Raw genomic sequence first — 23,808 nt, forward strand, 5'->3', positions numbered from 1 at the left:
AACCAGCCCATGGAGCAAGGGGGGGGGGCACAGGCACAGACCAGGGAGTTGGGGGGCACGTCCCATCCCAGGGAGGAAAACGGAGGTGTGCACACAACCCAGAGATTAAACAAGATGGTGGTGCATACTCATCCCAGGGATCAAGCAAGTGTTGGGGCGGCCCTTGATTACCCTTGGGAGCAGAGGAGAGGGAAGACGCAGACCCAGCCCAGGACACCAAGGGAGGGATACCGGCCCACGGAGCAAGAGAGTAAGAGAGGGGAGGGCACAAAACCATGCGCGGTAGCAAGGGGTGGCGGGGACCCAGCCACAACGCAGGGAGCAAGAGGGCCGGGGGGCCCTAGACAAGTACAGGCAGCAATGGAGTTCCCATGAACCAACCCAGGTAGCATTTTATAATACAATAACTAAATGTTTTGAAAAATAAGATGAATTTTGCATTCTGTAAATAGTGACTAGACTTGCGTAGAAAAAGACAAGTCAGGTGCCTTCTGCTTCAGACAGTAGATCCCAATTGTGTTCGGCAGTGCTTTCCTGTATTCAACAGCAGAGTGTTCTCCAAAGCCCATTTCTGTTGCTTTAATGGATACATTCTGAAATGCAAAAAGGAATCATTCTGTAGAAATTGTTTGAAAAGAGCTGGAAAAAGATGCTTAACAAACATAACTTTGCTGAAGAAGTGCCTGGCACAGAGATGCCTGGATGAAATGAAGTGCAGTAGACAATTAGCACTGTACAAGCTTCAAATAAATATATTTAACATGTGTGTTCTGAATGGCATTTATGTACCTTTTATTGCTTCTTGTCACTGACAATCCAATGTTAATCTTCCCTTTTCTGCCATTTTGCTACATTCACGTGCCAGCGTTTTTTTCAGCAGGTAGCGGGCCAAGTTGCTCGTCTGTCTTTTTGTGCCGACATCACAATGGTTCACCATGTAGCCTGTAACAAGACGAATGTTCCTATGTGTATATAAGAAAAGAAAAATGATTAGATTTCTCAAACCTGAAAAACTATATCAAGATCTGGAAATTGTTCAGATTTCAATATTTAATAAAGCCACATCCACAATTATATGCTCTCTTTTTGGCGGTCTGTTTATCTTGTTTCCTTACTGCTTTTCTGCCTAACTGGTTATTTATTCACATAGTATCGTGCTTTGGTGAAACAGCTTTGTAAGCACAATACATACAATTATAGATCTGTAGGCTTAGGCATATAGTCGATTGCAAACTTTACAAGGGTATCAACCCCAAGATGTCTTCACAGGAAGGCCGGGGTAGAGATGAGGCAGGAAAAGACTAAGATTTCTCTGGCATATTGACTGAGAAGATAAAGCATTACATTTAATAGGGGTGTCAACCAACTTGCTTTTTACTCAAGGGGTGCTTACTTCTGATGCTGATGCCGGACCAGGATCAGGCACTCGGTGGTTCTGGTTCCCCTCTTTCTTCACTGAAGAGCCAGTTCCAGGCAGTGTCCGATGGCCAGCTTCCGATGCAAGTCCATTCTATCCCAGTACACCGAAATAGTAGCACAACATTAATATTACACATGACCAGTGACCAAATTCCCTTCTACCCCCAACTGCTTCAAGGCGTGACGAGTCAAGGGAAACAAAGGGAGGGTGGACAACAATCATACTAAGCCAGGTGACATTCGGATCGCGCTAGTGCGTGGGAAGGGGGCAGGGATAGTGCAGTACAAGATGATAGCAATAAGTAAGTGACGGCCAGCAAGTGCATGGGTAAGTGCAGACATCAGGGGGCTGGTAGGGGGACTGTAGGGGTGTGGGGGTTGCTAGGTGGGCAGTGCAGGTGTGAGACGCTGGTGGGGGAGGGACCTGGGCCCGTGATCAGAGGGTGTCCAGGTAGCCAGTGCAGTTCAGGATACAGCCAGGTGGTCAGCAGAGGAGAGGAGGAGAAAAAGCAGACGCAAAGAGAAAGGTTTTGAGGTGCTTCCGGAACCAGAGATGGTTCTCCTCAAGTTTCAGGGAAGCTGTTCCAGAGGGATGCACCAGCCGAGGAAAGAGATCTACCACCAACTCGTTGTTTGGAGAAGCGACTGACCCTGAGGGATTTGGAGGCAGATGAGCGAAGAGCACAAGAAGTAAGATATTTAGGAAGAGAGAGTTGAAGGTGTTGAGGCCCCAGAAGGCCTTGTGGACAATGCAGAGGGTTTTGAACTTAATCCTCGCAGCCACTGCAGAGATTTCAGTCCTGGAGAGATACGATCCCTGGGCTTGAGGCCAAGGACAAGTCTTGCAGTCCTGTTCTGGATGAGTTGCAGAGGGCGAAGAGTAGAGGCAGGTAGATTTAGAAAGAGGCTGTTGCAATAGAGTCCAGCCTAGAGAGAGAGCTCTGGAAACAGTGAGCTGTGGTGAAGCAGAGGAAAGGAAGAATACCCCTGAGGTGCAGCTGGTATTGTGCCTTCTTAGAGACGTCAGAGATGTGAGGAGAGAAGGAGGGTGTGGTGTCGAAGATGATCCAGAGGTTTTCACAAGCATAAAATTGCAGAAGTGGTGCCTGGCACACGGATGCCTGGATGAAAGGAAGTGCAGTAGATAATTAGCACTGTACAATCCCCAAATAAATATATTTAACATGTGTGTTACATTCATGTCGCCCTAGGGACTCAAAGACTGCACACCCCTTACCTGGGTCGACAGCAGCAACAGGCCGAGGATCACAGGAGAGGCTGCAGCATCTCCTTCTCCATCCAACGAGCTACCTGCAAGAAGTAGACACAATTTCAGGCTTGGCTGAACCCCTTCCTAGAGAGTGCGGTCTGAGCATAGCTGCACGCGCATAATGACGCAAAGGCACAGAATTGAAAGCAGAGCACCAAAGTTTATAGTCAGGCAAGGCTGCAAACAGGGGCACAGACGAACGTCTGAATTGGGTTTTACTCCCCCCCCCCTCCCCTTCTCAGAGCAGGATGTTACAGCCGGAACTAATAGTTCACCTGCAGCTCCAACACAGCCCCCCCTGCGCCTCCCCCAGAGACTCTGAGTCTACCGCACCAACCATACCCCTTCCAGGCGGGCTTCCTTTTGTTGTGCAAAAAGTAAAAAACAGAGAGCGAACCAAATGAAATAACAGCGGATTTCCCGCCTGTTCCCTTCGTCCGTGGTCGCAAGCAGCACCCCATTTTGCTGCCCTTACACCCTGTGCCAGGCTTCCAAGAGGAGGGGGGGTCCTTTATTTACCTGCACAGATGCGAGTAATGCAGTCATCATGGCAGGGATACGTGCCCACTCCAGGAGGTGTCAGCATCCTCTGGCGTGACACCTGGAGTGATGCCCGGAGTCTCGCGTGATGACATAGTAACCACATTCCAGGATACGCTGGGGTTGCACCGATTAATACATCAAATTTGCCAGGGCTTGTCTGCAATCATGGCAACAGAGACCACACGTTATACATATAACTTTTCCTTCAAGCTGCCTTGCTATCTTTATCATTTCTTCGAAATGCCCATTAAGTACAACCGAAATGGGCATGAATTGTTTTCTTACCAATTTGATTCTGTAATTGTATTGTTCAAATTGTTCCATAACATGTACAAAATTACTTTCTAACGGGTACATAATAATTCTTTACTTCCGAATCCTTCACATGCGCCCGAAACAACTGTGGGTTTGCCCTGAATACCGTGTGTGTGCGTGCGTGCGTGTCTGTGTGCGAGCGAGAGACAGCTGGCCTGCCAACATAGAATTTTGAACCCAAATCGCCCTGGTAAACAACCCTAATGATCGCTAATGCTATACCCGCTTTATATTCCAGTTAAACGTATAGTTTCTGGTGTGCAGAAAATCTCCGTTGATTCCAGTGGCATCAGGGAACTGGGGACCGTGTATTTTGTTCTCATTGGCAACTTTTACACAGCCTGATCGGTAGGGGGGGGGGGCGGGCGAGAAGAAAGACTCCGCACATGCACACGAACTCTGTCGAGAAGAACACGAGTCTTATTTGAATTTGTTATGAAACATTAGCGTCCCATATCTCCTTTGCCTGCATGACATCCAGGTTCCAAGCAGGTAGGGCTTCATTGCGTGCGTCGCAAGGGGAAGGAGAAGGGAATTATTTTTCAGGGCGGCAAAGTGGAGGCAGCAATGGCGGCGCCTATAAACTTTCCTCGAAGTGCTTGCACATAGCGACTGACATTGAATGGGGAGCGGAGGGCGAGTAAACAAAAGTGAATTGGGGTGAAAAGGGCATCTACTTCAAGGCCTGCTTTGGCACAACAGCAGCTCTGGTAGATAGGGGACACAGACTTTGGCGCGCTGATTGGGACAGGATGCTTTTGAACAAAGGCAGCTCGCGGCTCCACTCGTAAATCAAATAAATGTGTCCTGAGAGGCACGCAGATCCCGAGCATGCCAACCGAATGCCTTAGAATTAAATAAGCCCAAAAATGTACTGCCTCCTTACCTTACTGTGGCTTAATTTGCTCAAACCACACGGACGGATCATGCAGGTCAAATTCTCTTTATCCGCCATTGCTGCACTTGGCTTCCAGAAACGGAAGCCTTTGTGTAGCCCAACGGACCCAGGAAAATAGCACAAACATAGCCCAATCAAATTGTGACCAATCAGCTCCAATATCCAGTGTCAATCAACAATTATTTATTTATTTATATTTATTCATACTGTTGTGGTTAAGTAAATCTTTAACATGCCAAACAATAAAATACAAAAATACATTTACAATGCAAAACAGTACATGTAACCCATATGTTATTAATAATTAAAACATTAAAACATCCCATACTCTGTCTGTTAGGCTTCACTCCTAACAGACAGAGTATGGGATGAGGTGTGAACGCACTGCTTTCCCTGCGCTACTCTAAATTCTTTAATACACAGTTATGAACCCTCCCAATGGTATGTATTTTGCCAACCTCTGAAGCCTGAAAAGTAGATACACGCAGGATTGACATGTGGCCAACTTTGCACCAGACCTGCCGATGAAATGGCCAAGCGTTAAATCTCAGTTACCAGTTTAATGGTATCCACTACTGAGTTTAATTTGCTTTCTGACTTTGAGAACATTCAGACATGTAATTGCTGATTTTACTATAGCTGGCAAGCTAGCAATAGCCGGGAAGATAACTCAAGAGGTTGAGCGCTTGCTGCTGCGTTGTGCGTGAGATCTGCAAGTTGCAGGTTCGAATCCCGGCAAGGCCAACTCAGCCTGTCATACTTCTGAGGTTGATAAATGTATACCATCACAGGTTGGGTGTGTTTTGTTGTATATAAAGCACTTAAGTGAAAGTGCTATACATCAACATATCATTATCATTTGGCCTTGGCCATCTGCTTGCATTCTCAGTAATTTGGTGATATGGGCCTTTACACACTGATATTAATGATGCATATGCTGATCCATTCTTGTATGAAATGTATATCACATTACAGTGATAGTGTAACCATATTTTTCGTAGTGTACTTAGGAACAATGCTATGCGATGCCACTTCGTGTTTTGTCAAGGGGTGAAAGGTCGTGTTCATTCGCTTCCTGTGATGTCACTTCGGGGTGGGGTCAAATGTGGTGAAAGGTAAAGTGATGACCCTTCAGTTACCCCTGGCATTTTGGTGAAATTATGTCCCTGTCTCTATCCTGACCCTCTCTACACTACCCCACTCACACTACCTCTACTTTCTCTACCCCCACCCAGCCACCCTACCCCCTCTTTATCTACCAGCCCCACATTGCTTTTTGATATTCATATGTCTCAAAAGTAAGACATTTAACAGAATAGCATAACTATACATAGAACTATACATAGAACACAGTGTGTTTAAAAATACAAATATTTTACTATAATCTGCTGCTCCCCCAGCAACCCCACTCTCCTCAGAAACACACTTTCTTTAAAAACACACTTTGTTATGAAAAGCACAGTTAAATGAAATCCTCTTTATTAACCAGCTGCACGCCTCTGTCAAACAATGACTAAAAGTAGGAGACATTATCACAAAGGTTATGTTTGTCAGCTGGTTTATCATGTGATTTGCATACGTTTTAAGTCATATCCATCAAAACCCAAACATGTCCACAAACTGTAGCTGGTAAGATATGTGGTTAAGTACTTCAATTGCAAGACTGGACTCCAGTGATTTCACCACTTCCCTAAAGCGTCTTATCATGGGAAAATCATTTTGATATTGCTTTCCCTAGTCTGACAACATTTGAGGTCCCTGGGAGTGATTTAATTTGCAGGAAACGCACTTCTAAAAAGGCCTCAGTCATGGTATTGCTCCAAATGTTTCCTTGTCTCCCCTGGGGTCCTGATATCTCCCTTTCCAGTGCAGGGAACCACACAAGGGGACATTCTGGGTTCATGTATGAGGTTTTTCAGTCCCGATGGTGGACAATTTGCTATCAGGTAAGGCAATGCTGCATATGCCTTTTGTAATACAATGGGAGGAAAGTATATTCTTAAATGAAGGCGTTTTTCCAGCAGGGTGAAGTTTGAGTTTGTTCCACCACTAACAAAGAATAGCTTGGTGCCTGTTTTTTTTTTAAATAAAACTTTCTTGTATTGTTTTACAATAATAAACAGGTGCCCAAGTGGGCACTAAACTCTCCCAACAATGTCCCACCAGCTCCACCGCCCCCCAACAAAAGAACTCACATTTCACAACCATCATTAGTGACGATCACCCAAGTTCCATGTACATTATCCCAGCCGGTTTACAGATTATTCGAGCCATCGGTTATGGTGACCTTCCCATATAGGTTTTAATCTTACCTCCAAATATGTATCACCCAGGTGGGTGTCCCGGGGAAGTGTCAGGCGTCTGCGCCTTTCGCGCTTTTTCCAATTGGTATTGCCTGAAAGGTGGCCAGTAGTCAAATGGGCGACTTGTGCTTAGGAGTGATGAGGCAAACATAGTCTCCCTGCGCTCACACAGGTCCATGCTTTCCAGTCATCTTGCAAAGGTGGGGGGATTGGCCTTCCCCCAGGTTCTGGCCACCAAGCATCTAGCCACCACTGAGGCCATGCCCAGAAGTTTTATTTTTCCAACATTTAAATGCAGTAAAAATGTGTGCCTATGTTACTGGATTGTTTTTACAGAGATACAAGTTGGAAAAAATCAAAAATAAATCTTACAATGTATACTTGCTTGTAAAATAATCCAAAATAAATGCAGTAAAAATGTGTAGTGTTGCTGGATTGGTTTTTATTGAGAAACAAGTTGAAAACAATCCAAAAGCAATCCACCACTTTAAAAGCAAGCAATGGGGAGGAGGATGGGGTGGGGCAACTCAAATTGCACTTTTTCTTTTTTGTGTTACACATATTTCTACAAGGATATGTTGGTCAACATGATTTATCATGTGATTTGTACCTGTATCTCTTTTACTGCAATGGGCCTCTCAACTCCTGGAACTTATTAACTTCAGCCAAATATGTTTTATGAAAGGAAAATGAACTGTAACTGTATTATGAGATTTGTATAGTCTTCTATTTTTTTTTAAATCAAAACATTCTTTCAAATTTAATGGATACCAATTTCATTTGAACAGAGTGCAGTCTGACTACATTCTGTTTGATTATTATTGAATTTATTAAACGCTGACCGAGCTTCGAGAAACAGCAAAGCACTTTACAGAGGTATACAACAATACAGATGCATAACAGTGCACATTTTAGAGGTAACAACAGAACAGATATACAGCCAGGGTGTTATACAGAGGGGCACAGAGGAGGTATACAGCTGTACCTGGTGGCAGACAGGCGGCCACCGTCCAGCGAGTCAGGTGGCGCAATGGGAGATGGGATTGCTGAGCTGTTAGCCATTTCTTCTACCCATTGCTGCAAATTGATATACCCTGAATCTTAGCAACTAGGCATTATTTACTGGAGAAATTAGTTAAGTGCAGTTGGACTTGTAATTTTCACCAATAAAATGCAAAATAAATCAAAACCTAAACTCTGCAAAATGTTTAACCAGATTAAAATGCTAAATAACTGCAACCAACGTTACAGAGAGTCTGTAGACCCAGCACAGGTTACATTTCACGGTACAGTACATGGTATGAGAACAACAGAGGGCACGAAGCACAAAACAGGTTGCAAGGGGAGGCCGCTATGAACAGCACAGTTAAATGAAATCCTCTTTATTAACCAGCTGCACGCCTCTATCAAACAATGACTAAAAGTAGGTGACCCTATTATCACAAAGGTTATGTTTATCAGCTTGGTTTATTATGTGATTTGATTACTTTTTAAGCCATCTCCATCAAAACCCAAACATGTCCTCAAACTGTAGCTGGGAAGATATGTGGTTAAATACTTCAATTGCAAGACTGGACTACAGTGATTTCACCACTTCCCTAAAGCGTCTTATCATGGGAATATCATGTTGATCTTGCTGTCCCTAGTCCGACAACATTTGAGTAATTTGTTTTGCAGGGAAGGCAATTCTAAAAAGGCCTCAGTCATGATATTGCTCCAAATGTTTCCTTGTCTCACCTAGGGTCCTGAAATCTCCCTTTCCAGTGAAGGGAACCACACAAAGGGACATTCTAGGTTCATGCGTGGGCTTTTTCAGTCCCGATGGTGGACAATTTGCTATCAGGTAAGGGCAATGCTGCATATGCCAGTTGTAATACAATGGGAGGAAAGTATTCTTAAATAAATGCGTTATTCTGGTATGGTGAAGTTTGAGTTTGTTCCACAACGAACATAGAATAGCTTGGTGCCTGCTTTTGACTGGGATGGCAAAGGATTCTCACCCAGGGGGGCATGCTATGTTTAGGCCTGTGGCTTCCATTTTTGCCCAACATGGTCTCCAGCTTTACCCTTGCTACATTGGGGATTTTGAGGGTGCCGGCTGCTTGCTTTTGACTGTGATGGCAAAGGATTCTCACCCAGGAGGTGCATGCTATGTTAAGGCCTGTGGCTTCCATTTTCGCCCAACATAGTCTCAAGCTTTACCCTTGCTACATTGGGGATTTTGAGGGTGCTCGGTGCCTGGGTGCCTGCTTTTGACTGTGATGGCAAAGGATTCTCACTGTGGGGATGCATGCTATGTTAAGGCCTGTGGCTTCCATTTTTGCCGACCATAGTCTCAAGCTTTACCCTTACCACATTGGGGATTTTGAGGGTGCGAGGTGCCAGCTTTTGACTGGGATGGCAAAGGATTCTCACACAGGGGGTGCCTGCTATGTTTAGGCCTATGGCTTCCATTTTTGCTCAACATGGTCTCCGGCTTTACCCATGACACATTGGGGCTTTTGAGGGTGCTGGGTGCCAGCTTTTGACTGGGATGGCAAAGGATTCTCACACAGGGGGTGCATGCTATGTTTAGGCCTGTGGCTTCCATTTTCGCCAGCATAGTCAAAAAGGTGTGCTTAGCAAAGCATTTGAAAATCATTCAGCACAAGTGCAACTAAGCAAAAGCTGAATGACTCTTGAAGTAATCAGTAGGTCATCCCAGAATCATCCCCATATCATCAGGGACAAACATGTTTTTGCCCTTCAAGTAATCAGCAGGTTATCCCAGAATCATCTGGGGCAACCTATTGATGCTCCTGAAGTAATCGGCAGGTCATTCCAGAATCATCCCCAAATCATCATGGTGATGCTCTCGAAGTAATCGGCAAGTCATCCTAAAGTCATCAGGAACAAAGAGTTTCCTAAAATAGGGATGATGTGGGCATCATCAGCAAGTCATCCTAAGCTCATCCCCAAATCATCACCCACCATTCTGAGACATTAGCTGATGACTTTAACAGCCTGATGACTTCTAATGATGTGGGAATGACTTCTAATGTAGTTCGATGATCATCGGATGACTCCAGGATGATCTCTAAAGTCATCCTTTTAGACCAGGGCTGCTCGTGGCGCTCCCCCCGGAGTTCGGCTTTCTGCGTCCTGGGGTGCCAGCTGCTGTGTGCGGTGATGACATCTTTGCCCACTGCAGCAGCCATTGGAGCCTCCACTAGACTTTAACCCTCCTGGGTGCTGAGGACGACGAGACGGTCCTGCATGCTCTGGCTCTGGCATCTGGGCACTCTGCCTCTGCACCGGCTCCCTGACTCCTGGTGTGATCGCGGCAGCCCGGAGCCCTACCATTCTTGTTTTACCTGCCTCCTCCACTCCTCTTTGCACAAAAGAGGACCCCCCTGCCTCATTCTCGGCTCCAGCTCTGTTCTTGTGGAGGTATCAGCTGCGGTGCAGGGTGCCAACATCTTCACTCCCCTGCAGCAGCCCACTGTGCCTCCATTTGGCTTCTACCCTCCTGTGTCCCGAGGGTGACGGAACGGCCCTCCGTGCTCCCACTTCGGCACCTGGTCACCCCGCCTCTGCACTTGCCTCACTCCTCCTCGGTCACGAACGGACCCACACTGCATCTTCTCCGCTCCAATCCTGTTCCTAAGGCCCTCTGTTTACTTGGCGCCAGATGCGGGCTGGACTTGGCTCTACTCTCGCCTCTCTTCCTGCCTTGGACTGCCTTCTCAGCTGAGGTACTTACAGTCCCTGTGGGGTTGGGGGTTGTGATTCTCTGGAGTACCTGCATTCTACCCTGGTACCTCCTACAGCGACCCTACCAGCCTGAACTTGCCTGCTCACTCCCAGGCACTTGTTCCCTCCAACTACTGCTTTGAGTGCTTACTACAGTGACTCTGCCACCCTGAACTTGCCTGCTCACTCCCAGGCTCCTCTCTCCTCCAACTACATCTTTGAGCGTCTACTCCCAACTATAGTTTTGAGTGCTTGCTCACTCCCAGGCACCTGTCTCCTCCAACTACAGCTTTGAGTGCCTACTCCCACAGACTCTATTGGTGCCTGCCGGTCATCTCTCTTCACTGGACCCGTGACCATCTTGCAGCACTCCAAAACTTGCCACCCACTTCCCTGCTTCAGGCACCTGGACTCCTCCAACCACAGCCTTGCGTGCCTGCTCCCTGTGACTCTATTGGTTCCTACTGGCTATCTCTCATCACTGGTCCCGAGTCCACCTTTAGTGTCATCCTGCACCTGGGCTCCTCCAACTACTGTGTCAAGTGCCTGCTCTCTCTGACTCTATTGTTCCTTCCACCCATCTCTCACCACTGGACCCGAGTCCACCCTTGACGCTATCTGGTTCCCACTCCTGTCACTTTCCTCTCCCCACTCACTTCTGGCGCCACACGAGCAACTTTGAGTGTTCTAGGGCCAGAGAGCCCGGTCAAGCCAATCAATCCGCAGTAACTTCATGACACAAGTAAGTGCCTGCCATATAGTTCCCCTCAGGGTCCATCTGTTACTTTCTGAACCCTTAACCCTGCACTTCTTTTCTGTGTAACGCCATTTTATTTAGGTTAGATGCCACTTATCACCAACAATGCAGTAACTTGGTTATTCTGCATTTTTTCCTTTGTCCTGCAGATGTTCCCGGTCACCATCTAGCTGGGACGTGCCCGCTTGATTGGAGCCCGCCTACCCCCCAGGGCCCACCGCACTCAACTTTGGGTCCCGCCTCAGGGCCATCTGCATGCCCCGGTTGCTAGCAATTGCTTGTCTAAGCACCAGACTTCTCAGAAGTTCCTTTCTTCAGGTGGGTGGTGCTCGCCTATGCATCAATACGCCTTCACATTTTTTTTTACCACTTTGTTCATGAACCCTTCCCCATTCCCTGCCAGCCCTGGGATTTGTCTTCTTCTTTGAGACGACCCCATGTTTTTAATATTGCGGGCTCTTTCTCTTGTAGAGAGACATCCTTAGGTCCAGATGAAGGTAGCCTCCACTGCCCGCCGAAACATCTTTAGACCAGCATTCATCTTGCAGTCTGTTCTAAAGCATCAGGAAATCATTGTCCGACGTTGACCTGGGATTGGTCTCTACACACCACAGCAACCATACATTGGTCCTCTATTTAGCCAGGACATAATTACTTTTGAACTGGCTTTTGAGCCCTAAAAAGCAAACTTTTATGTGATAGGATTGTACACTCCCCTCACCTGATATTATCAGGCTGGAGTCCTGTGGGTTGTTGATTTATTTTCACCATGAATTCTGCATGATACTGGGTACAAAGAAGTTTCTCTTGATGATCATGTTTTTAGAGCACAACTGTTGCTTTATATTTGTTGTATCTGTATTGGTTTAGATTTTGCTCACGAATGTATTATACACTTGTGACTTGTGCATTCAATTTGTTATTCTCTCTGCTCTATTCATGATTCTATGAACTTTGTTTCTCGTATGAATTTTGTTTTACTTTAAAAAAAACACAACATTTCTTTAATAAATAACAGCTACTAAGTCAAGCAGTGGCCGGTTATAGATGTATCCCTTTGTTGGTGCTCTCTATGCTAATATGGCTCGCCATGGATTACTAGGGTTCCACATAATTTTTCTTTTGAGGCTAATTTGATGAATGCCTCTCCCTCGCTTTTATGAAGTCGCACTAGAGTTAGAAGTGTGCCATTAAAACTGTATGTGAAGGCCAGACCCCACTTGTTTAGCCCTCATATCTGATGTCTGCATGTGTTTCCCATTTCTTGTGCTGTTTATCACCTCCTTCCCTCCAACCTATGTGTATTTAGATTTTTGGTCTCCATTCACTTGAGCTTTTCCTAACATACTCTGCTACTTTTTTTCAATCTTTCTCACTTTAGGATGAACTGATGAGAGTTTCCAGCATGTACACCATCGACGAAGGCGAGCTGGAAACCAGGAAGATTTCCCTCAAAGTCATCCTGGAGAAGAAGCTCTCCATCCTGGAGCGAGCCATTGAGAGCAACCAAAAGAATGTTGATCTGAAATTGGCCCGCCTGAAGCTGTGCGAGGAGTTCTGGGAGCCGGCCGCCCTGCTGAAGGAGTGGCACAAACTGGTCTTCCTTCACCCCAATGACCCGCAGCTCTGGCAGAAATATCTCTTGTTCTCTCAGAGCCAGTTCAGCACATTCTCGGTTTCCAAAGTGAGCAGTATATATGGGAAATGCTTGAGCACATTGTCAGCTGTGCTGGATGGCAGCATGGTGTCGCATCCTGTACTGCCGGGCACAGAGGAAGCCATGTTTGGTAAGGGAAAATATATGTTTACCCTACGGCCGTCTGCTATGTAATGCTAGAAAGTTATAAGCTGTTTATTTCGACCCAAGATCTAAAGGTACGGAATCCTACATTACCAGAAATAGACTAGATCAACGCCGTTGTTCCCAGCCCTGATCATACTCAATATTGCAGCCCCCTCTTGGTCTCCAGCTTTGTCATTGTTTTTCTCCCTTGTTTCTGGCTCTCTCGTTGTGAATTCTGTCAACTGTTTAAGCTTGTGGGGACTTTATGCACGTTTACTGTGAATACCAAATACCCCCTCACCACCAACACACCAACCTCCCATCTCAGATTTGTCCGGATTTTGGATCACACATGCGGACTGTGCTTGAGACCTTGCATTTGAGTGCTGAAAACACAGCTAAATGCACGAGCAGTTTTAAAGAGGATGGCATGAGGAGTGTACTGGTAATGGAGGCAGCATCGTATATGGAAAGGGGACAGAAAGATAATCTGTCAAGTAAAGATCTGGCAAACAGAAATAGGGAGTGTAGGATATTTGTAAGATTTTTGGAGGTTCCAGTGGAACAATACCTCTATGCCAAAGGCTCTGACCCTGTATGTGACTGTAACTGTATATAGTTGACATTCTTGTTTGAGAGAAGATGAGGTTTTCCTTCAATTAAAGAAATACTTCAGCAACCACGTAGGGAGGGCCACATTTAGAGATGGCTCTGAAGAAAATAGCTATTTGTTTCAAATGCTGGGTCTTTTCCAAGGAACTGTTTTCCCACATGGTGCCACTGAGGATGCATACAGAAAGGTACATGTTCTGTTTTCACTGTCATATCCATCCTGCTCCCTCTTCAACAGGTCTGTGACTCTTTTTGCTTATTTACCTAGATTGACCGTATCTAGTATAAAACAACTGCGCCTTTTTCCTCATTGGGAGTCATTGAGACATTGTTTTGTTTTAGTCTTGCCCTTATTAGATTCTTAGGCATGGACTGATAGAAGAAATCTATTACATGTTTAGTTTAGTTGTCAAAGTGAATCTCTTTTCTGCTCTAGCCCACATGACAAGTCAAAAATTACGCCAGTCCAGTGAAGAATTCACTATCCTGAGACAGTCCTAGCTTAAATTACATTGTATTAATGAAACCATATTTTTTGAATGTTTTAAAAAAAATTAAAACTACTCTTGATTGAACTATCCTTCCCAGACTGCCACAAAGCTTTTCAACGTTACACAAAAGCTGTAAACCTTTGCGTAAAATAGTGGACCTTAAAACCATTGTCAAATGGGTATGTTTTCGACACAAAATGTGATATACTGTTAGGGATGAGTACTTTTGCTGGCAGCCGTATGCATTCCAAGGCGCATGATCACGGATGTTGATACAATTTTTACTCCTACGTCCCGTCCCCTTTCCTCCCTAATGTATGGGCGTCCTTCGCTAGGGACGGGAGACAGAACCTTTTTCACCAGAAAAAACCTTCTTCCCCTTTAAATTTAGAGGCGCGCAGGGACGTGGCCCTGGGAGCATGCACTCCCCTGACTCTGCCCACCAGCTGCAGTCCCCTTTTCCGGGTCGACTGGAACAAACCGCTTTCACCAGCGCTCCTGCATTTGGCTTCGGCCTTGTAATACCACACGCTCTTCCCTGGATACTTTCTTCTGTCTTCTGTCCTTTGGTCTTAATTCAGGTACTCGGTGCTCTGCTGCCACGCTCCTCCTCGACGAATATCGACCTCAGCGGGATTCAGCAGATGTCCAGCCTGCGAAAGGCTCTTCTCTACGTCCGAATCCCCCACATTTTGCCTCCGCTGCCTTGGCCCCGATCACGGATGGGAGGGTTATAGCGCGTGTGACGCGCTTACACCACACGCTCTGAATAACAGTTTAGCTCGGTGGAGGGAGCTCTTCAAGAAGTCGCCTCCAGAGGACTTGAACTACTTCATCACACACAAGTCAAGGCCCAAGGTAGGGCCGCTTTTTTCCATCACAACCCAGGAAACGCCTGAGCGGGAGGAACCAGTCAGGCTCTCGCACCAGCAGAGGTACCAAGGCTACTTCAGCTACCGGCTGCCAGGCAGAGGGGGTCATTAGATCCTTCCGGGGACAGTGCTGAGGGACCGCAAGGTTCTTTTACCGGGTGACCACCCGAGGGGCTGTGCCCTAGCACCAGACAGATGTCTGAGGGGGTGCCTGTATGAAGCACTACCAGCGATTCAGCCGAGGGCAACATGCCTACTAGGCCCTGTCCTGCGGGGCAGGGTAGGTCTCATGCCCCACCCCCAAGAGTCCTGGAGGAGGCCGGGCCAGCGAGACAAGCACCACGACTTTGGCATGCAGCGCGACAAAATGGCTGCTCGTCTGATACCGCCCCCTGGTGCAGAGCAGGTGGGAAATAACAAGTTTCAAGGTGGGACTGGTCACAACCAGGTACATGGCCTACAGCTTATCCATCAGCGTTGCAGGGCAGATTTAGCTTACAACCAGGAAGGCAGAGTACGCAAAGGCCCCAGCAGCCGCCCGCTACTCTGTCAATACCACCTACCACCCCACCAGACTGTGAGGACAGGTTTTTAAAAAGTTCCTCAAGCTCATGAGGTCTCCTCAGATGGGATCCATCCTTCGGGATGTGATCAGGGACATGCTCCCGCCGGTCCCACCGCCGGCTCCTATAGTAATTCTTACCATGGCTCCAGCGCCTCAGGCCCCCACGCAACCCCTGCTGCCCACACCGGGTCCTACGATTCTGGCTTCCCTGCCTCCCACAGTTCAGGCGGTTCCACACCAGCCTCTACAGCAGCCACTGGCAAACACAGGCCTCCTTGACCAAAGCAGTGAAGGAGGGTTAGGGTCGCGATTGTTGAATGGGTATGCAGGATTTAGGGAAACCGGGTAGAGGTTTAGGTAGAGATTATGGTTAGGATTAGGGAATTTAGGAAAGGGTTAGATTCTTGCGTACTTCTGGTCCAGCTTCTGCCGGGCGGCGTTCAGCCTTTTTACATATGCAGATTACAACCCCCAAAACATGCATACCATAGTCACAATAACAGTTTTTGGATACACAAGGACCAGTCAATACCACTAGTATGGTTACATAAGCGAGCATGCACACCTAGCTTTTTAGAAGTTGAGTCCTGTCCTGAGATATGGTCCCTTGTTTTCTGCAAGTTACGTCAAGTTCTGTGCTGCATCCGTTGGTTATGGAGCAGGTTCAGGACTTGTTCTTGTTCTACAATGTGCGCCGATGTACATGGGTTGTTGCGCCAGGTTATAATAACATGCCGCACGGGTCTTTCTGACCATGCAAATATTAATATGTTACAAACACGTGCGTTGCTGCAAATGTGTTTTTTCCGTCTCATGCGCCGGGTTGGCTTTAGTTCCACGAGACGGGAAAAACCTGAGTACTCCGAGACAACATGAAGTGCAATCAGCTGTTGCCGAAATGTTGAGCTCGTTCCTGGTAAATATGCCGGCAAATAGGCAAGGGTTAAATATCAAGCGCAGTGTCTTAGCCACGATCACTTAGCTTGCATATAGGCGCAGGGGCTCGGAGAGGGCTAAAGACGGCCTCCTGCGCTTTCTCCCGGGATCCCCGCTGCAGCCCAGAACGCTGCGGCACTTATCTGAGTAATCCAAGGGGCCGGGCTGCTGCTCTGTTGGGGCTTGGTCCCTCGCGTGTGATTTTTGCTCGAGCTGCTCTGCGTGCGTCTTCCTCGATCAGAGTCTCAAGCACAAGCCCCGTGCCTTGGGGCTTGCACATGCGTGTTGGCGTGCCCCACCCAGTTCAGCCTCTCATTGGTTCCTGAATGCCCAAAGCATGCTGGGCAATGTAGTTCTGGTGTGCTTTCTTCCTACATTAAAGGGCAAAGCAGTCTCCTATAAGGCTGTATGCCCTTCAACATGGACTTAAACGCTTGAAGTCAGTTAGATGGGTTAAAGCTCCTGCAGTTCCCCTGGGTTTTGCTGTTTTTGTCTGTTTGTCCTTTTCCTTGTCTGCCCCTGACAAGGAGGACCCTGACACGCCATCCTCAGCCAAGGCCTTTCATGAACGGCTCTCAGGTTAGGCTGGGGCTTCCTCAACTGGAAGTCGAACAACCGGAGGAGGGGATCCTGGCTGAGGTCCTTACTCTACGCCCCGTGGCTAGAACGGGGATCCTGATGCCGAAGGACATTGTCACCTTGTCCAAAAAGGGGTGGCTTAAACAAGACTGTCAATCGGCGCCTCAATGCCAAGTATAGGCAATTGGAGGGGGATACACTCTTGCTGTCAGCACACCCTCAACTGCACTCTTCTGTGATCACTGCGGCGTCACTCTACTCCAAGCCTCAGTTGTCCTCGCCCACCTCGTCTTCAGCACTTCTAGGCAAGGATATCTCAGAGGCTTATGGAAAGAAGGTTTATTCCAACGCCTCACTGCACCTTCGTCAATCCAACGCAGAAGCCATGCTGGCAGCCGTTAGTCAAAGGCTTTTGCAGGAAATAGCTGACTTCCTTCCAGAACGTCCGGTGCAGAGCCAGGCATGTTTCAAGGCGGGGCTGGCAGAAGCTAAAATGGTGGCTCAGGACATCATGGAGTCCACCGTGGCGCACATTGACACCTCAGGCCATGCCATCACTACGGACACGGGAAGGACTGCCTGGCTACGGGCTACCAAGTTCTACCCGGACATATTGGACCTTCCATTCGAGGGTGGGGACCTCTTTCATTAAAAAAAAGTTTCCAAACTGCAAAGTCTTTAAGTATCCTCACTAAGGCCACGCCCAATGCATACACCCAGTCGCATCAACACTCCGACAAGGGGCGGGCCTTTGGCGGGTTCCGGGGCTTTCAGGAACAGAGGTCGAGACAGCCTGACCATTCTCTGAGTCAGCACCGGCGCAAACAGCAGAAGGGTGGGAGCAAGGGCTTCTTTCAGCCCCCCTCCTCTGCCCCAGCCTCAAAGGGAAAGAAGGCATGACACGCCCCTTCGGATCCGCGTGTCTCCGATGGGGGGCAGGCTTGCCCTTCACGCACAGTCTTGGCGTCAAAGGTTCGCAGATTCCTGTATCCTATCCGTAGTGTCCACAGGTTACCATCTACTGATTCCTCCCTCTACTCTCTCCACCCCTCCACTCCCACAAATTGGGACAACAACTCTGTTGGCGGAACATTGTTCGCTCGTCGAGAGCTGGGCAGTGGAAGAAGTCCCACCCTCCCAGCAAGGCTTGGGCTTCTACTCCAGGATTTTCACAATACAAAAGAAGAACCAGGCTGGCCTGAGTGTTGTGTTGGACCTTTCCACCCTGAACAATCAGAGACACTCTGCAGGGGATATACTGAATGTGCTCCCTAGATCTGAAGGACGCGTCTACACGCCCCAATTTGGCAGCCTCATCGGTCCTTTCTATGGTTCAGGATCATGGGCTTCCACTTCCAATACAAGGTTCTACCCTTCGGCCTCAAGTCAGCCCCCAAGGTCTTTACCAGACTTATGAATGCAGTGGCAGCCTTTCTCAGGGCCCAAGGTCACCATGTCTACCCGTACCTGGACGACTGGCTTGTCAGGGTGAGATCCCTGGAGGCGGTTCTCCACACTTCCTCTATCCTTTTTTTTTCCACATCTTTTTATTGAAATTTTAAACCAACTGGACATCAAGTGCCATAAGAAAAAGCAGGAATGATCAAAGGTCGTTCAACAAACCATCGTAATATAGTAATGCGGATCAGACTTAAATGGAATATAACTCGTTAAGGCATTCCCTCTTAACGACCCCCCGACAGCCCTTCAGCACCTTCCATGCATAAGAGAAATTAAGAACCTAACAATTCGTGAGAAAGAGAAAACTAACGATTCCCCATAAACCTATCCCCCCTCCCCCCATAACAAGTTAAATAACGAGCACAGTGGATATGATAGACAATAGGTGTGCAAAGAGGCGTGTAAATAAGTCCTTATCATTGCCTTCTGCAGCGACCAGATGTATGGGACACAATGCTTACAATACGAAATTTATAAACATGCTCGTTGAGCAGACCCATTAATATCAACAGAGTTGGTCACATCAACATTATTGCAAGTGTCCGAAAGGTAGTTCCGTAACTGGGCCCAAATGTCTTTAGGTCTACTAATCGCAGGCATGGAGCGGACATATTGCTCCTCCATCTCTTGAACATACACTAAGTCCCTGAGCCAGGCCATATGAGTTGGGGCATTTCTAGCTTTCCAGGCCCGAAGGATATTCCTTTTGGCCACCGCAGCCGCCACAGCCACAAAGCGGCGAATCTTTATGGATGTCTTGCCAATATCACCCAGCAGTTATTTTAGCGGTAGTGCTGGTATAGAAAGTCCAACAATTTCACTAACAGACACAGCAACTTCTTCCCAAAATGCTTTAACCGGGGGACAGTACCAGTACATGTGGATTGAATTTGCCTTATTGGAGTTACATTTGGGACAGGTTGCCTGTAGGGCTGGGTTAAATTTGGAGGCTTTATTCGGAGTAACATGTAGGTGGTTAAGGATCTTAAATTGTATTAACCGGAAATTGGAATTGAGAGAAATGGATTTAGTGTACCATTTATCATCTTCTATAGTGATACCCAGGTCCCGTTCCCATTTTAGTTTCATATGATTTTTAGAGGTAGTATATACCTGTGCTGTCCTGTAGAGGCTAGATACAGTACCTGTAAACCCATCTTGTGACATTGTAGCCGTAACAAATTGGTGGGGTTCTGGAGCATCTGGAAAAGTGGGCCACTTTTTCTTACACGCTGCCTTTAACCGGTAGTATTGTAAAGTAATAATAAAGCCGGCACCCAGTCTATCATGCACTAGTTGTAATGTAGCAAACTTCCCCCCAGGGTAAAGGTCACCCAGCCTCATCTCTTTATCAGGGTCCCATCTTTTCTGAAGTGCAGTGTCAAATGTGGGCTCTAACCCAGGGTAATGCCACAAGGAGAGAAACGGCTAATAAGGGATCTCACATCCTACTGTGGTAAATAGGGACGACCAGGCACAGACAGTTGAGGCCACCGGATCTATATCTGTAATATTCCCTTTAACTGTAGAGAACGGCATCGCCTGTATGTTGGAAGGGGCCGCTGCAAATTTTTCGGCGCGCACATGGGCATGTGGCTCAGCTGTAGTAGCCCAGTATCGCGCAAAGTGAGCCTGAGCCGCGTGATAATAAAGCAAATAGTCAGGGGCCGCTAGACCTCCCGTTTCATACCTTTCACACATCTTCGGCCAACTGAGCCTAACCTCCCTAACCCCTCATACAAACGCAGTGGAGAGTTTCTGCAATTTCTGAAAAAATTCCCTTCCAGGCCAAACGGGAACACCACAAAACAGGTATAGAAGTTTAGGTACCACAACCATTTTAAGTAGGGCAATACGACCATAAAAAGGTATTGGCAACGCCCCCCAAATCTTTAACTTATGTTCCAAATTGTGCAGATACACTTCGTGGTTATTTGTAAGCAGTGTTTGCCTATCTGTGGCCATTATTATCCCTAAATAGCGAGCAGTGGTGGGAGACCACCGAAACCCCGTCAATGCAGGAGTTTGTTCAGTGGCTGGGGTCAGTGGAATAACCTCAGACTTAGCTTGATTTATCTTATAGCCCGAGTACCTGGAAAAAGTGGAAATCTCTTCCATAATAGGGGGAAGGTGTGTCTCAGGGTGCCGCACATAGATCATAGTGTCATCAGCGTATAAGGAAAGGAGTTGTGGGGAACCTCTAATACGGATGCCCCTCCATGTATGTTCGTGTCTAATCTTGGCCGCCATACCTTCAATAGGCAAAAAAGTGAGTGCAAAAATAAACGGTGAGAGAGGGCAGCCTTGGCGAGTGCCTCTTTCCAGTGCGAAGGGGGATGATACAGTATTGTTAGTTCTCACCCTCGCTGTTGGCTGCCTATAGAGAACTCGTACATACCCCAGAAATGTTGGGCCAAATCCCAACTTGGCAAGGATCAAAAACATATAATTCCAGGAGACCAAATCAAATGCCTTTTCGGCGTCAAGGGTGATGGCAGCGGCTTTGGCCTTCGGATCCAACTGTGATGTGATAGCAAAAAACCTCTGTAGATTAAGAGCAGTTGATCGTGTGGGAATAAAACCCGATTGGTCGGTGTGAATTAATTTATTCATGTATGGATTCAGGCGGTTGGCTAAAGCTTTGGCAAACATTTTTGTGTCTGTGTTAATAAGGGATAATGGGGGGTATGAAGAGGGATCATGGGAGGGCTTATGGGGTTTAAGCAAAGCAGAAATCACTGCTTCCCTCATTGTAGTAGGAAGCATGCCTCTCTCCAAAGAATCCTCCCAGATCGCAAGCAACCTAGGGGCCATTTCAACCTTGAATGCTTTATAAAAATCGACCGGGATCCCGTCTGACCCCGGCGCTTTCCCAGCACGTAAATCGGTGATGGCCTGTTCAATCTCTTCAGCTGTCAATGGAAGATTCAGCTTTAGTCTATCGTCTTCATCCAGACCAGGCAGAGGGATGGTATATAATGAAGTGTAGTACTGTTTAAACACGTCGTTAATTGCTTCAGGGGCAGTCCGCAGAGACCCAGTCGGGTCAATGACACTGGTGATTTGCCTGACACCCATCTCAGCTTTAATTAGCATCGCCATAGACTTAATAGATTTGTTCCCTTCGCCGTAACATCGTGCCCGACTAGGTTGTGAAAGGAAATACAATTCTCGGTCGGCTAGTGCATTATATAAATCCAGTTTAGCTTGAATTTTGAGGAGGTGTTCTCTTCCAGCATTGGCGGGCTGCCAGACCTCAAGCCGGCCCAGATCATTCTCAGCCTGGGTGAGGTCCTTTCTTATATCCCCTCAGGATACCGTAGGACACTCCCATCATCTGGCCTCTCAGCCACAGCTTGAACGCCTCCCAGACTGAGTGCAAGGATTTAACTGACCCTTCATTACGGAGAAAGAACTCCTCAATTTCAATTGGAGAAGGTCTACGACTGAGTCATCCTTAAGCATATTGGGGGGCATACGCCAGCATCTAGTAGAGTGAGACTCGTGCCTTGGTATCAGCCATAAAAGAACCGGGGAATGGTCGATAATGTTCTGGGTAAGATTTCACAATGCTCCACATCAGTCATCAACCCCGGGGAGCATAGCCAATAATCAATCCTCGAACAGGATCTATGGGCACCCGAGTAAAACGTATACTCTCTATCCGCTGGATGCACTTCCCGCCAAGCATCCACCAGCGGCAACGCGGCCAAAGCCTGCTTCAGAGTCAGTGCCGCTTTAGTATGGTGTGTACATTGTCTCGAAGAGCGGTCAAGACCCAGATCCAGTATAAGATTCAGATCTCCCCCCCCCCACACTGCTTTTGCGGTGCCCACCGGAGACAGGAGCTCCACTATCCGCAGGTAAAACTTCGGAGCATCCAGATTAGGGCCATATGTGTTCACTATAATAACCTCCTGGTTGTTCAATTGCCCCCAAAGTATCACGTAGCGCCCTTCGTCATCTATGACAGAGTTGGTCATCTGAAAATGTAGGAGTTTATGAATAATAGTGAGTACTCCCCTAGCCATCGTAGAATAGTTCGTAGCCACTTTCACAGGGTCACAGCTGCGAGCAAATGTGTCCACAATCTTTTTGGTGACATGAGTCTCTTGAAGGAGGAGAATATCCACCTTATGTCGATTTGCATATGCGAACACCTTTCTGGCCTAAATAGGGTTGGCCAGCCCCCTAATGTTCCAGGTTAGCAACTTAAGTTCTTGTATCTTAGTTGCCATCTGGGTCAATATCGCTAATCACCAATGATTGAGACAACATTATATGTAGCATTGTCTCGCTGCAAGTTCCACTGACCATGAACGACCCGTTGAGATCTTGTTCCTGATGTGATTCGCTCTGTACAGTGACATATGCCAGGTCCATCATACCATTACTCTCTGCCATATATATCCCCAATCGTGGGCACAGGCCCAAAGGTATCCCCTCCCTCACTATCCCCGCAACCGGACAGTGTAAGCCCCCAGCTTAACTTCAACATTTGAAACAAGTAATCGGGCGGTACTAGTTGGTGGGTTCCTCCTCGTCTCCCTACCGACTCGACCAGACCGATGGTCCCTGCGCGGTTGTTAGTTGAATTAAGGTGAACAAGTCTCAAGTGTTCGGGCTGGCCTGTGCATTCCTATCACACTGTGGTTGCAGGATGTTGCGTTCAATGTACTTCATGGCATCCTCCGGTGATTCAAAAAAGTGGGTCTTTCCTTGAAATTGAATGCGTAATTTGGCGGGGAAGAGCATCGCATACGGAATGGCACGAGGTCTGAGAGCTGCTTGCACATTGTTGGAGAAATCAGGATATATTTGAATCTTGATTGAATCATACAGCAACATGCTCTTTTCTCTAGAAAGACGGAGAATCATGTCCCTGTCGCGATAATTTAGGAACCGCGCAATAACTGTACGCGGTGGGGCCCGGGCTTAGGAGGTGCAGTCAATGATCGATGTGCTCTTTCAATCAAAAATTGGTGCGAGAATGGGGCATCCGGGAAGAGAGAGCAAAGCACATCCTCGAGGTAAACTTCCATTGAGGTATTAATCTGCTTCTCAGCCAGTCCAACCACTCTAACATTGTTGCGGTGTGATCTCGACTCAAGGTCATCACATTGCATCTGGACCTGCACCAGGCTCTTCTTCAGGGAGTTAATCTCCTTGCCATGCCGCGCTGTCAAAGCTGATGGGCGATCACCCCACCCGATTAACTAGCAGTACAGCGCATACAGGAGTGGATCATACCTCCACTCTCTACCAAGGTCTA

General features: G+C 47.3%; 1 protein-coding gene across 1 annotated transcript in view; it reads left to right on the forward strand.

Moving 5' to 3' along the window:
* NRDE2 (NRDE-2, necessary for RNA interference, domain containing) overlaps window positions 1–23,808 on the forward strand; it is a 746,570-nt gene that overhangs the window by 389,745 nt on the left and 333,017 nt on the right. The window contains exon 6 of the mRNA XM_069637454.1: window positions 12,619–13,024. Coding sequence (XP_069493555.1) covers window positions 12,619–13,024 — 406 coding nt within the window. The remainder of the gene's footprint in view (window positions 1–12,618; window positions 13,025–23,808) is intronic.

This window comes from Ambystoma mexicanum, chromosome 14, assembly GCF_040938575.1.
Source record: "Ambystoma mexicanum isolate Mex_15411 chromosome 14, UKY_AmexF1_1, whole genome shotgun sequence".
Taxonomy (NCBI): Eukaryota; Metazoa; Chordata; class Amphibia; order Caudata; family Ambystomatidae; genus Ambystoma; species Ambystoma mexicanum.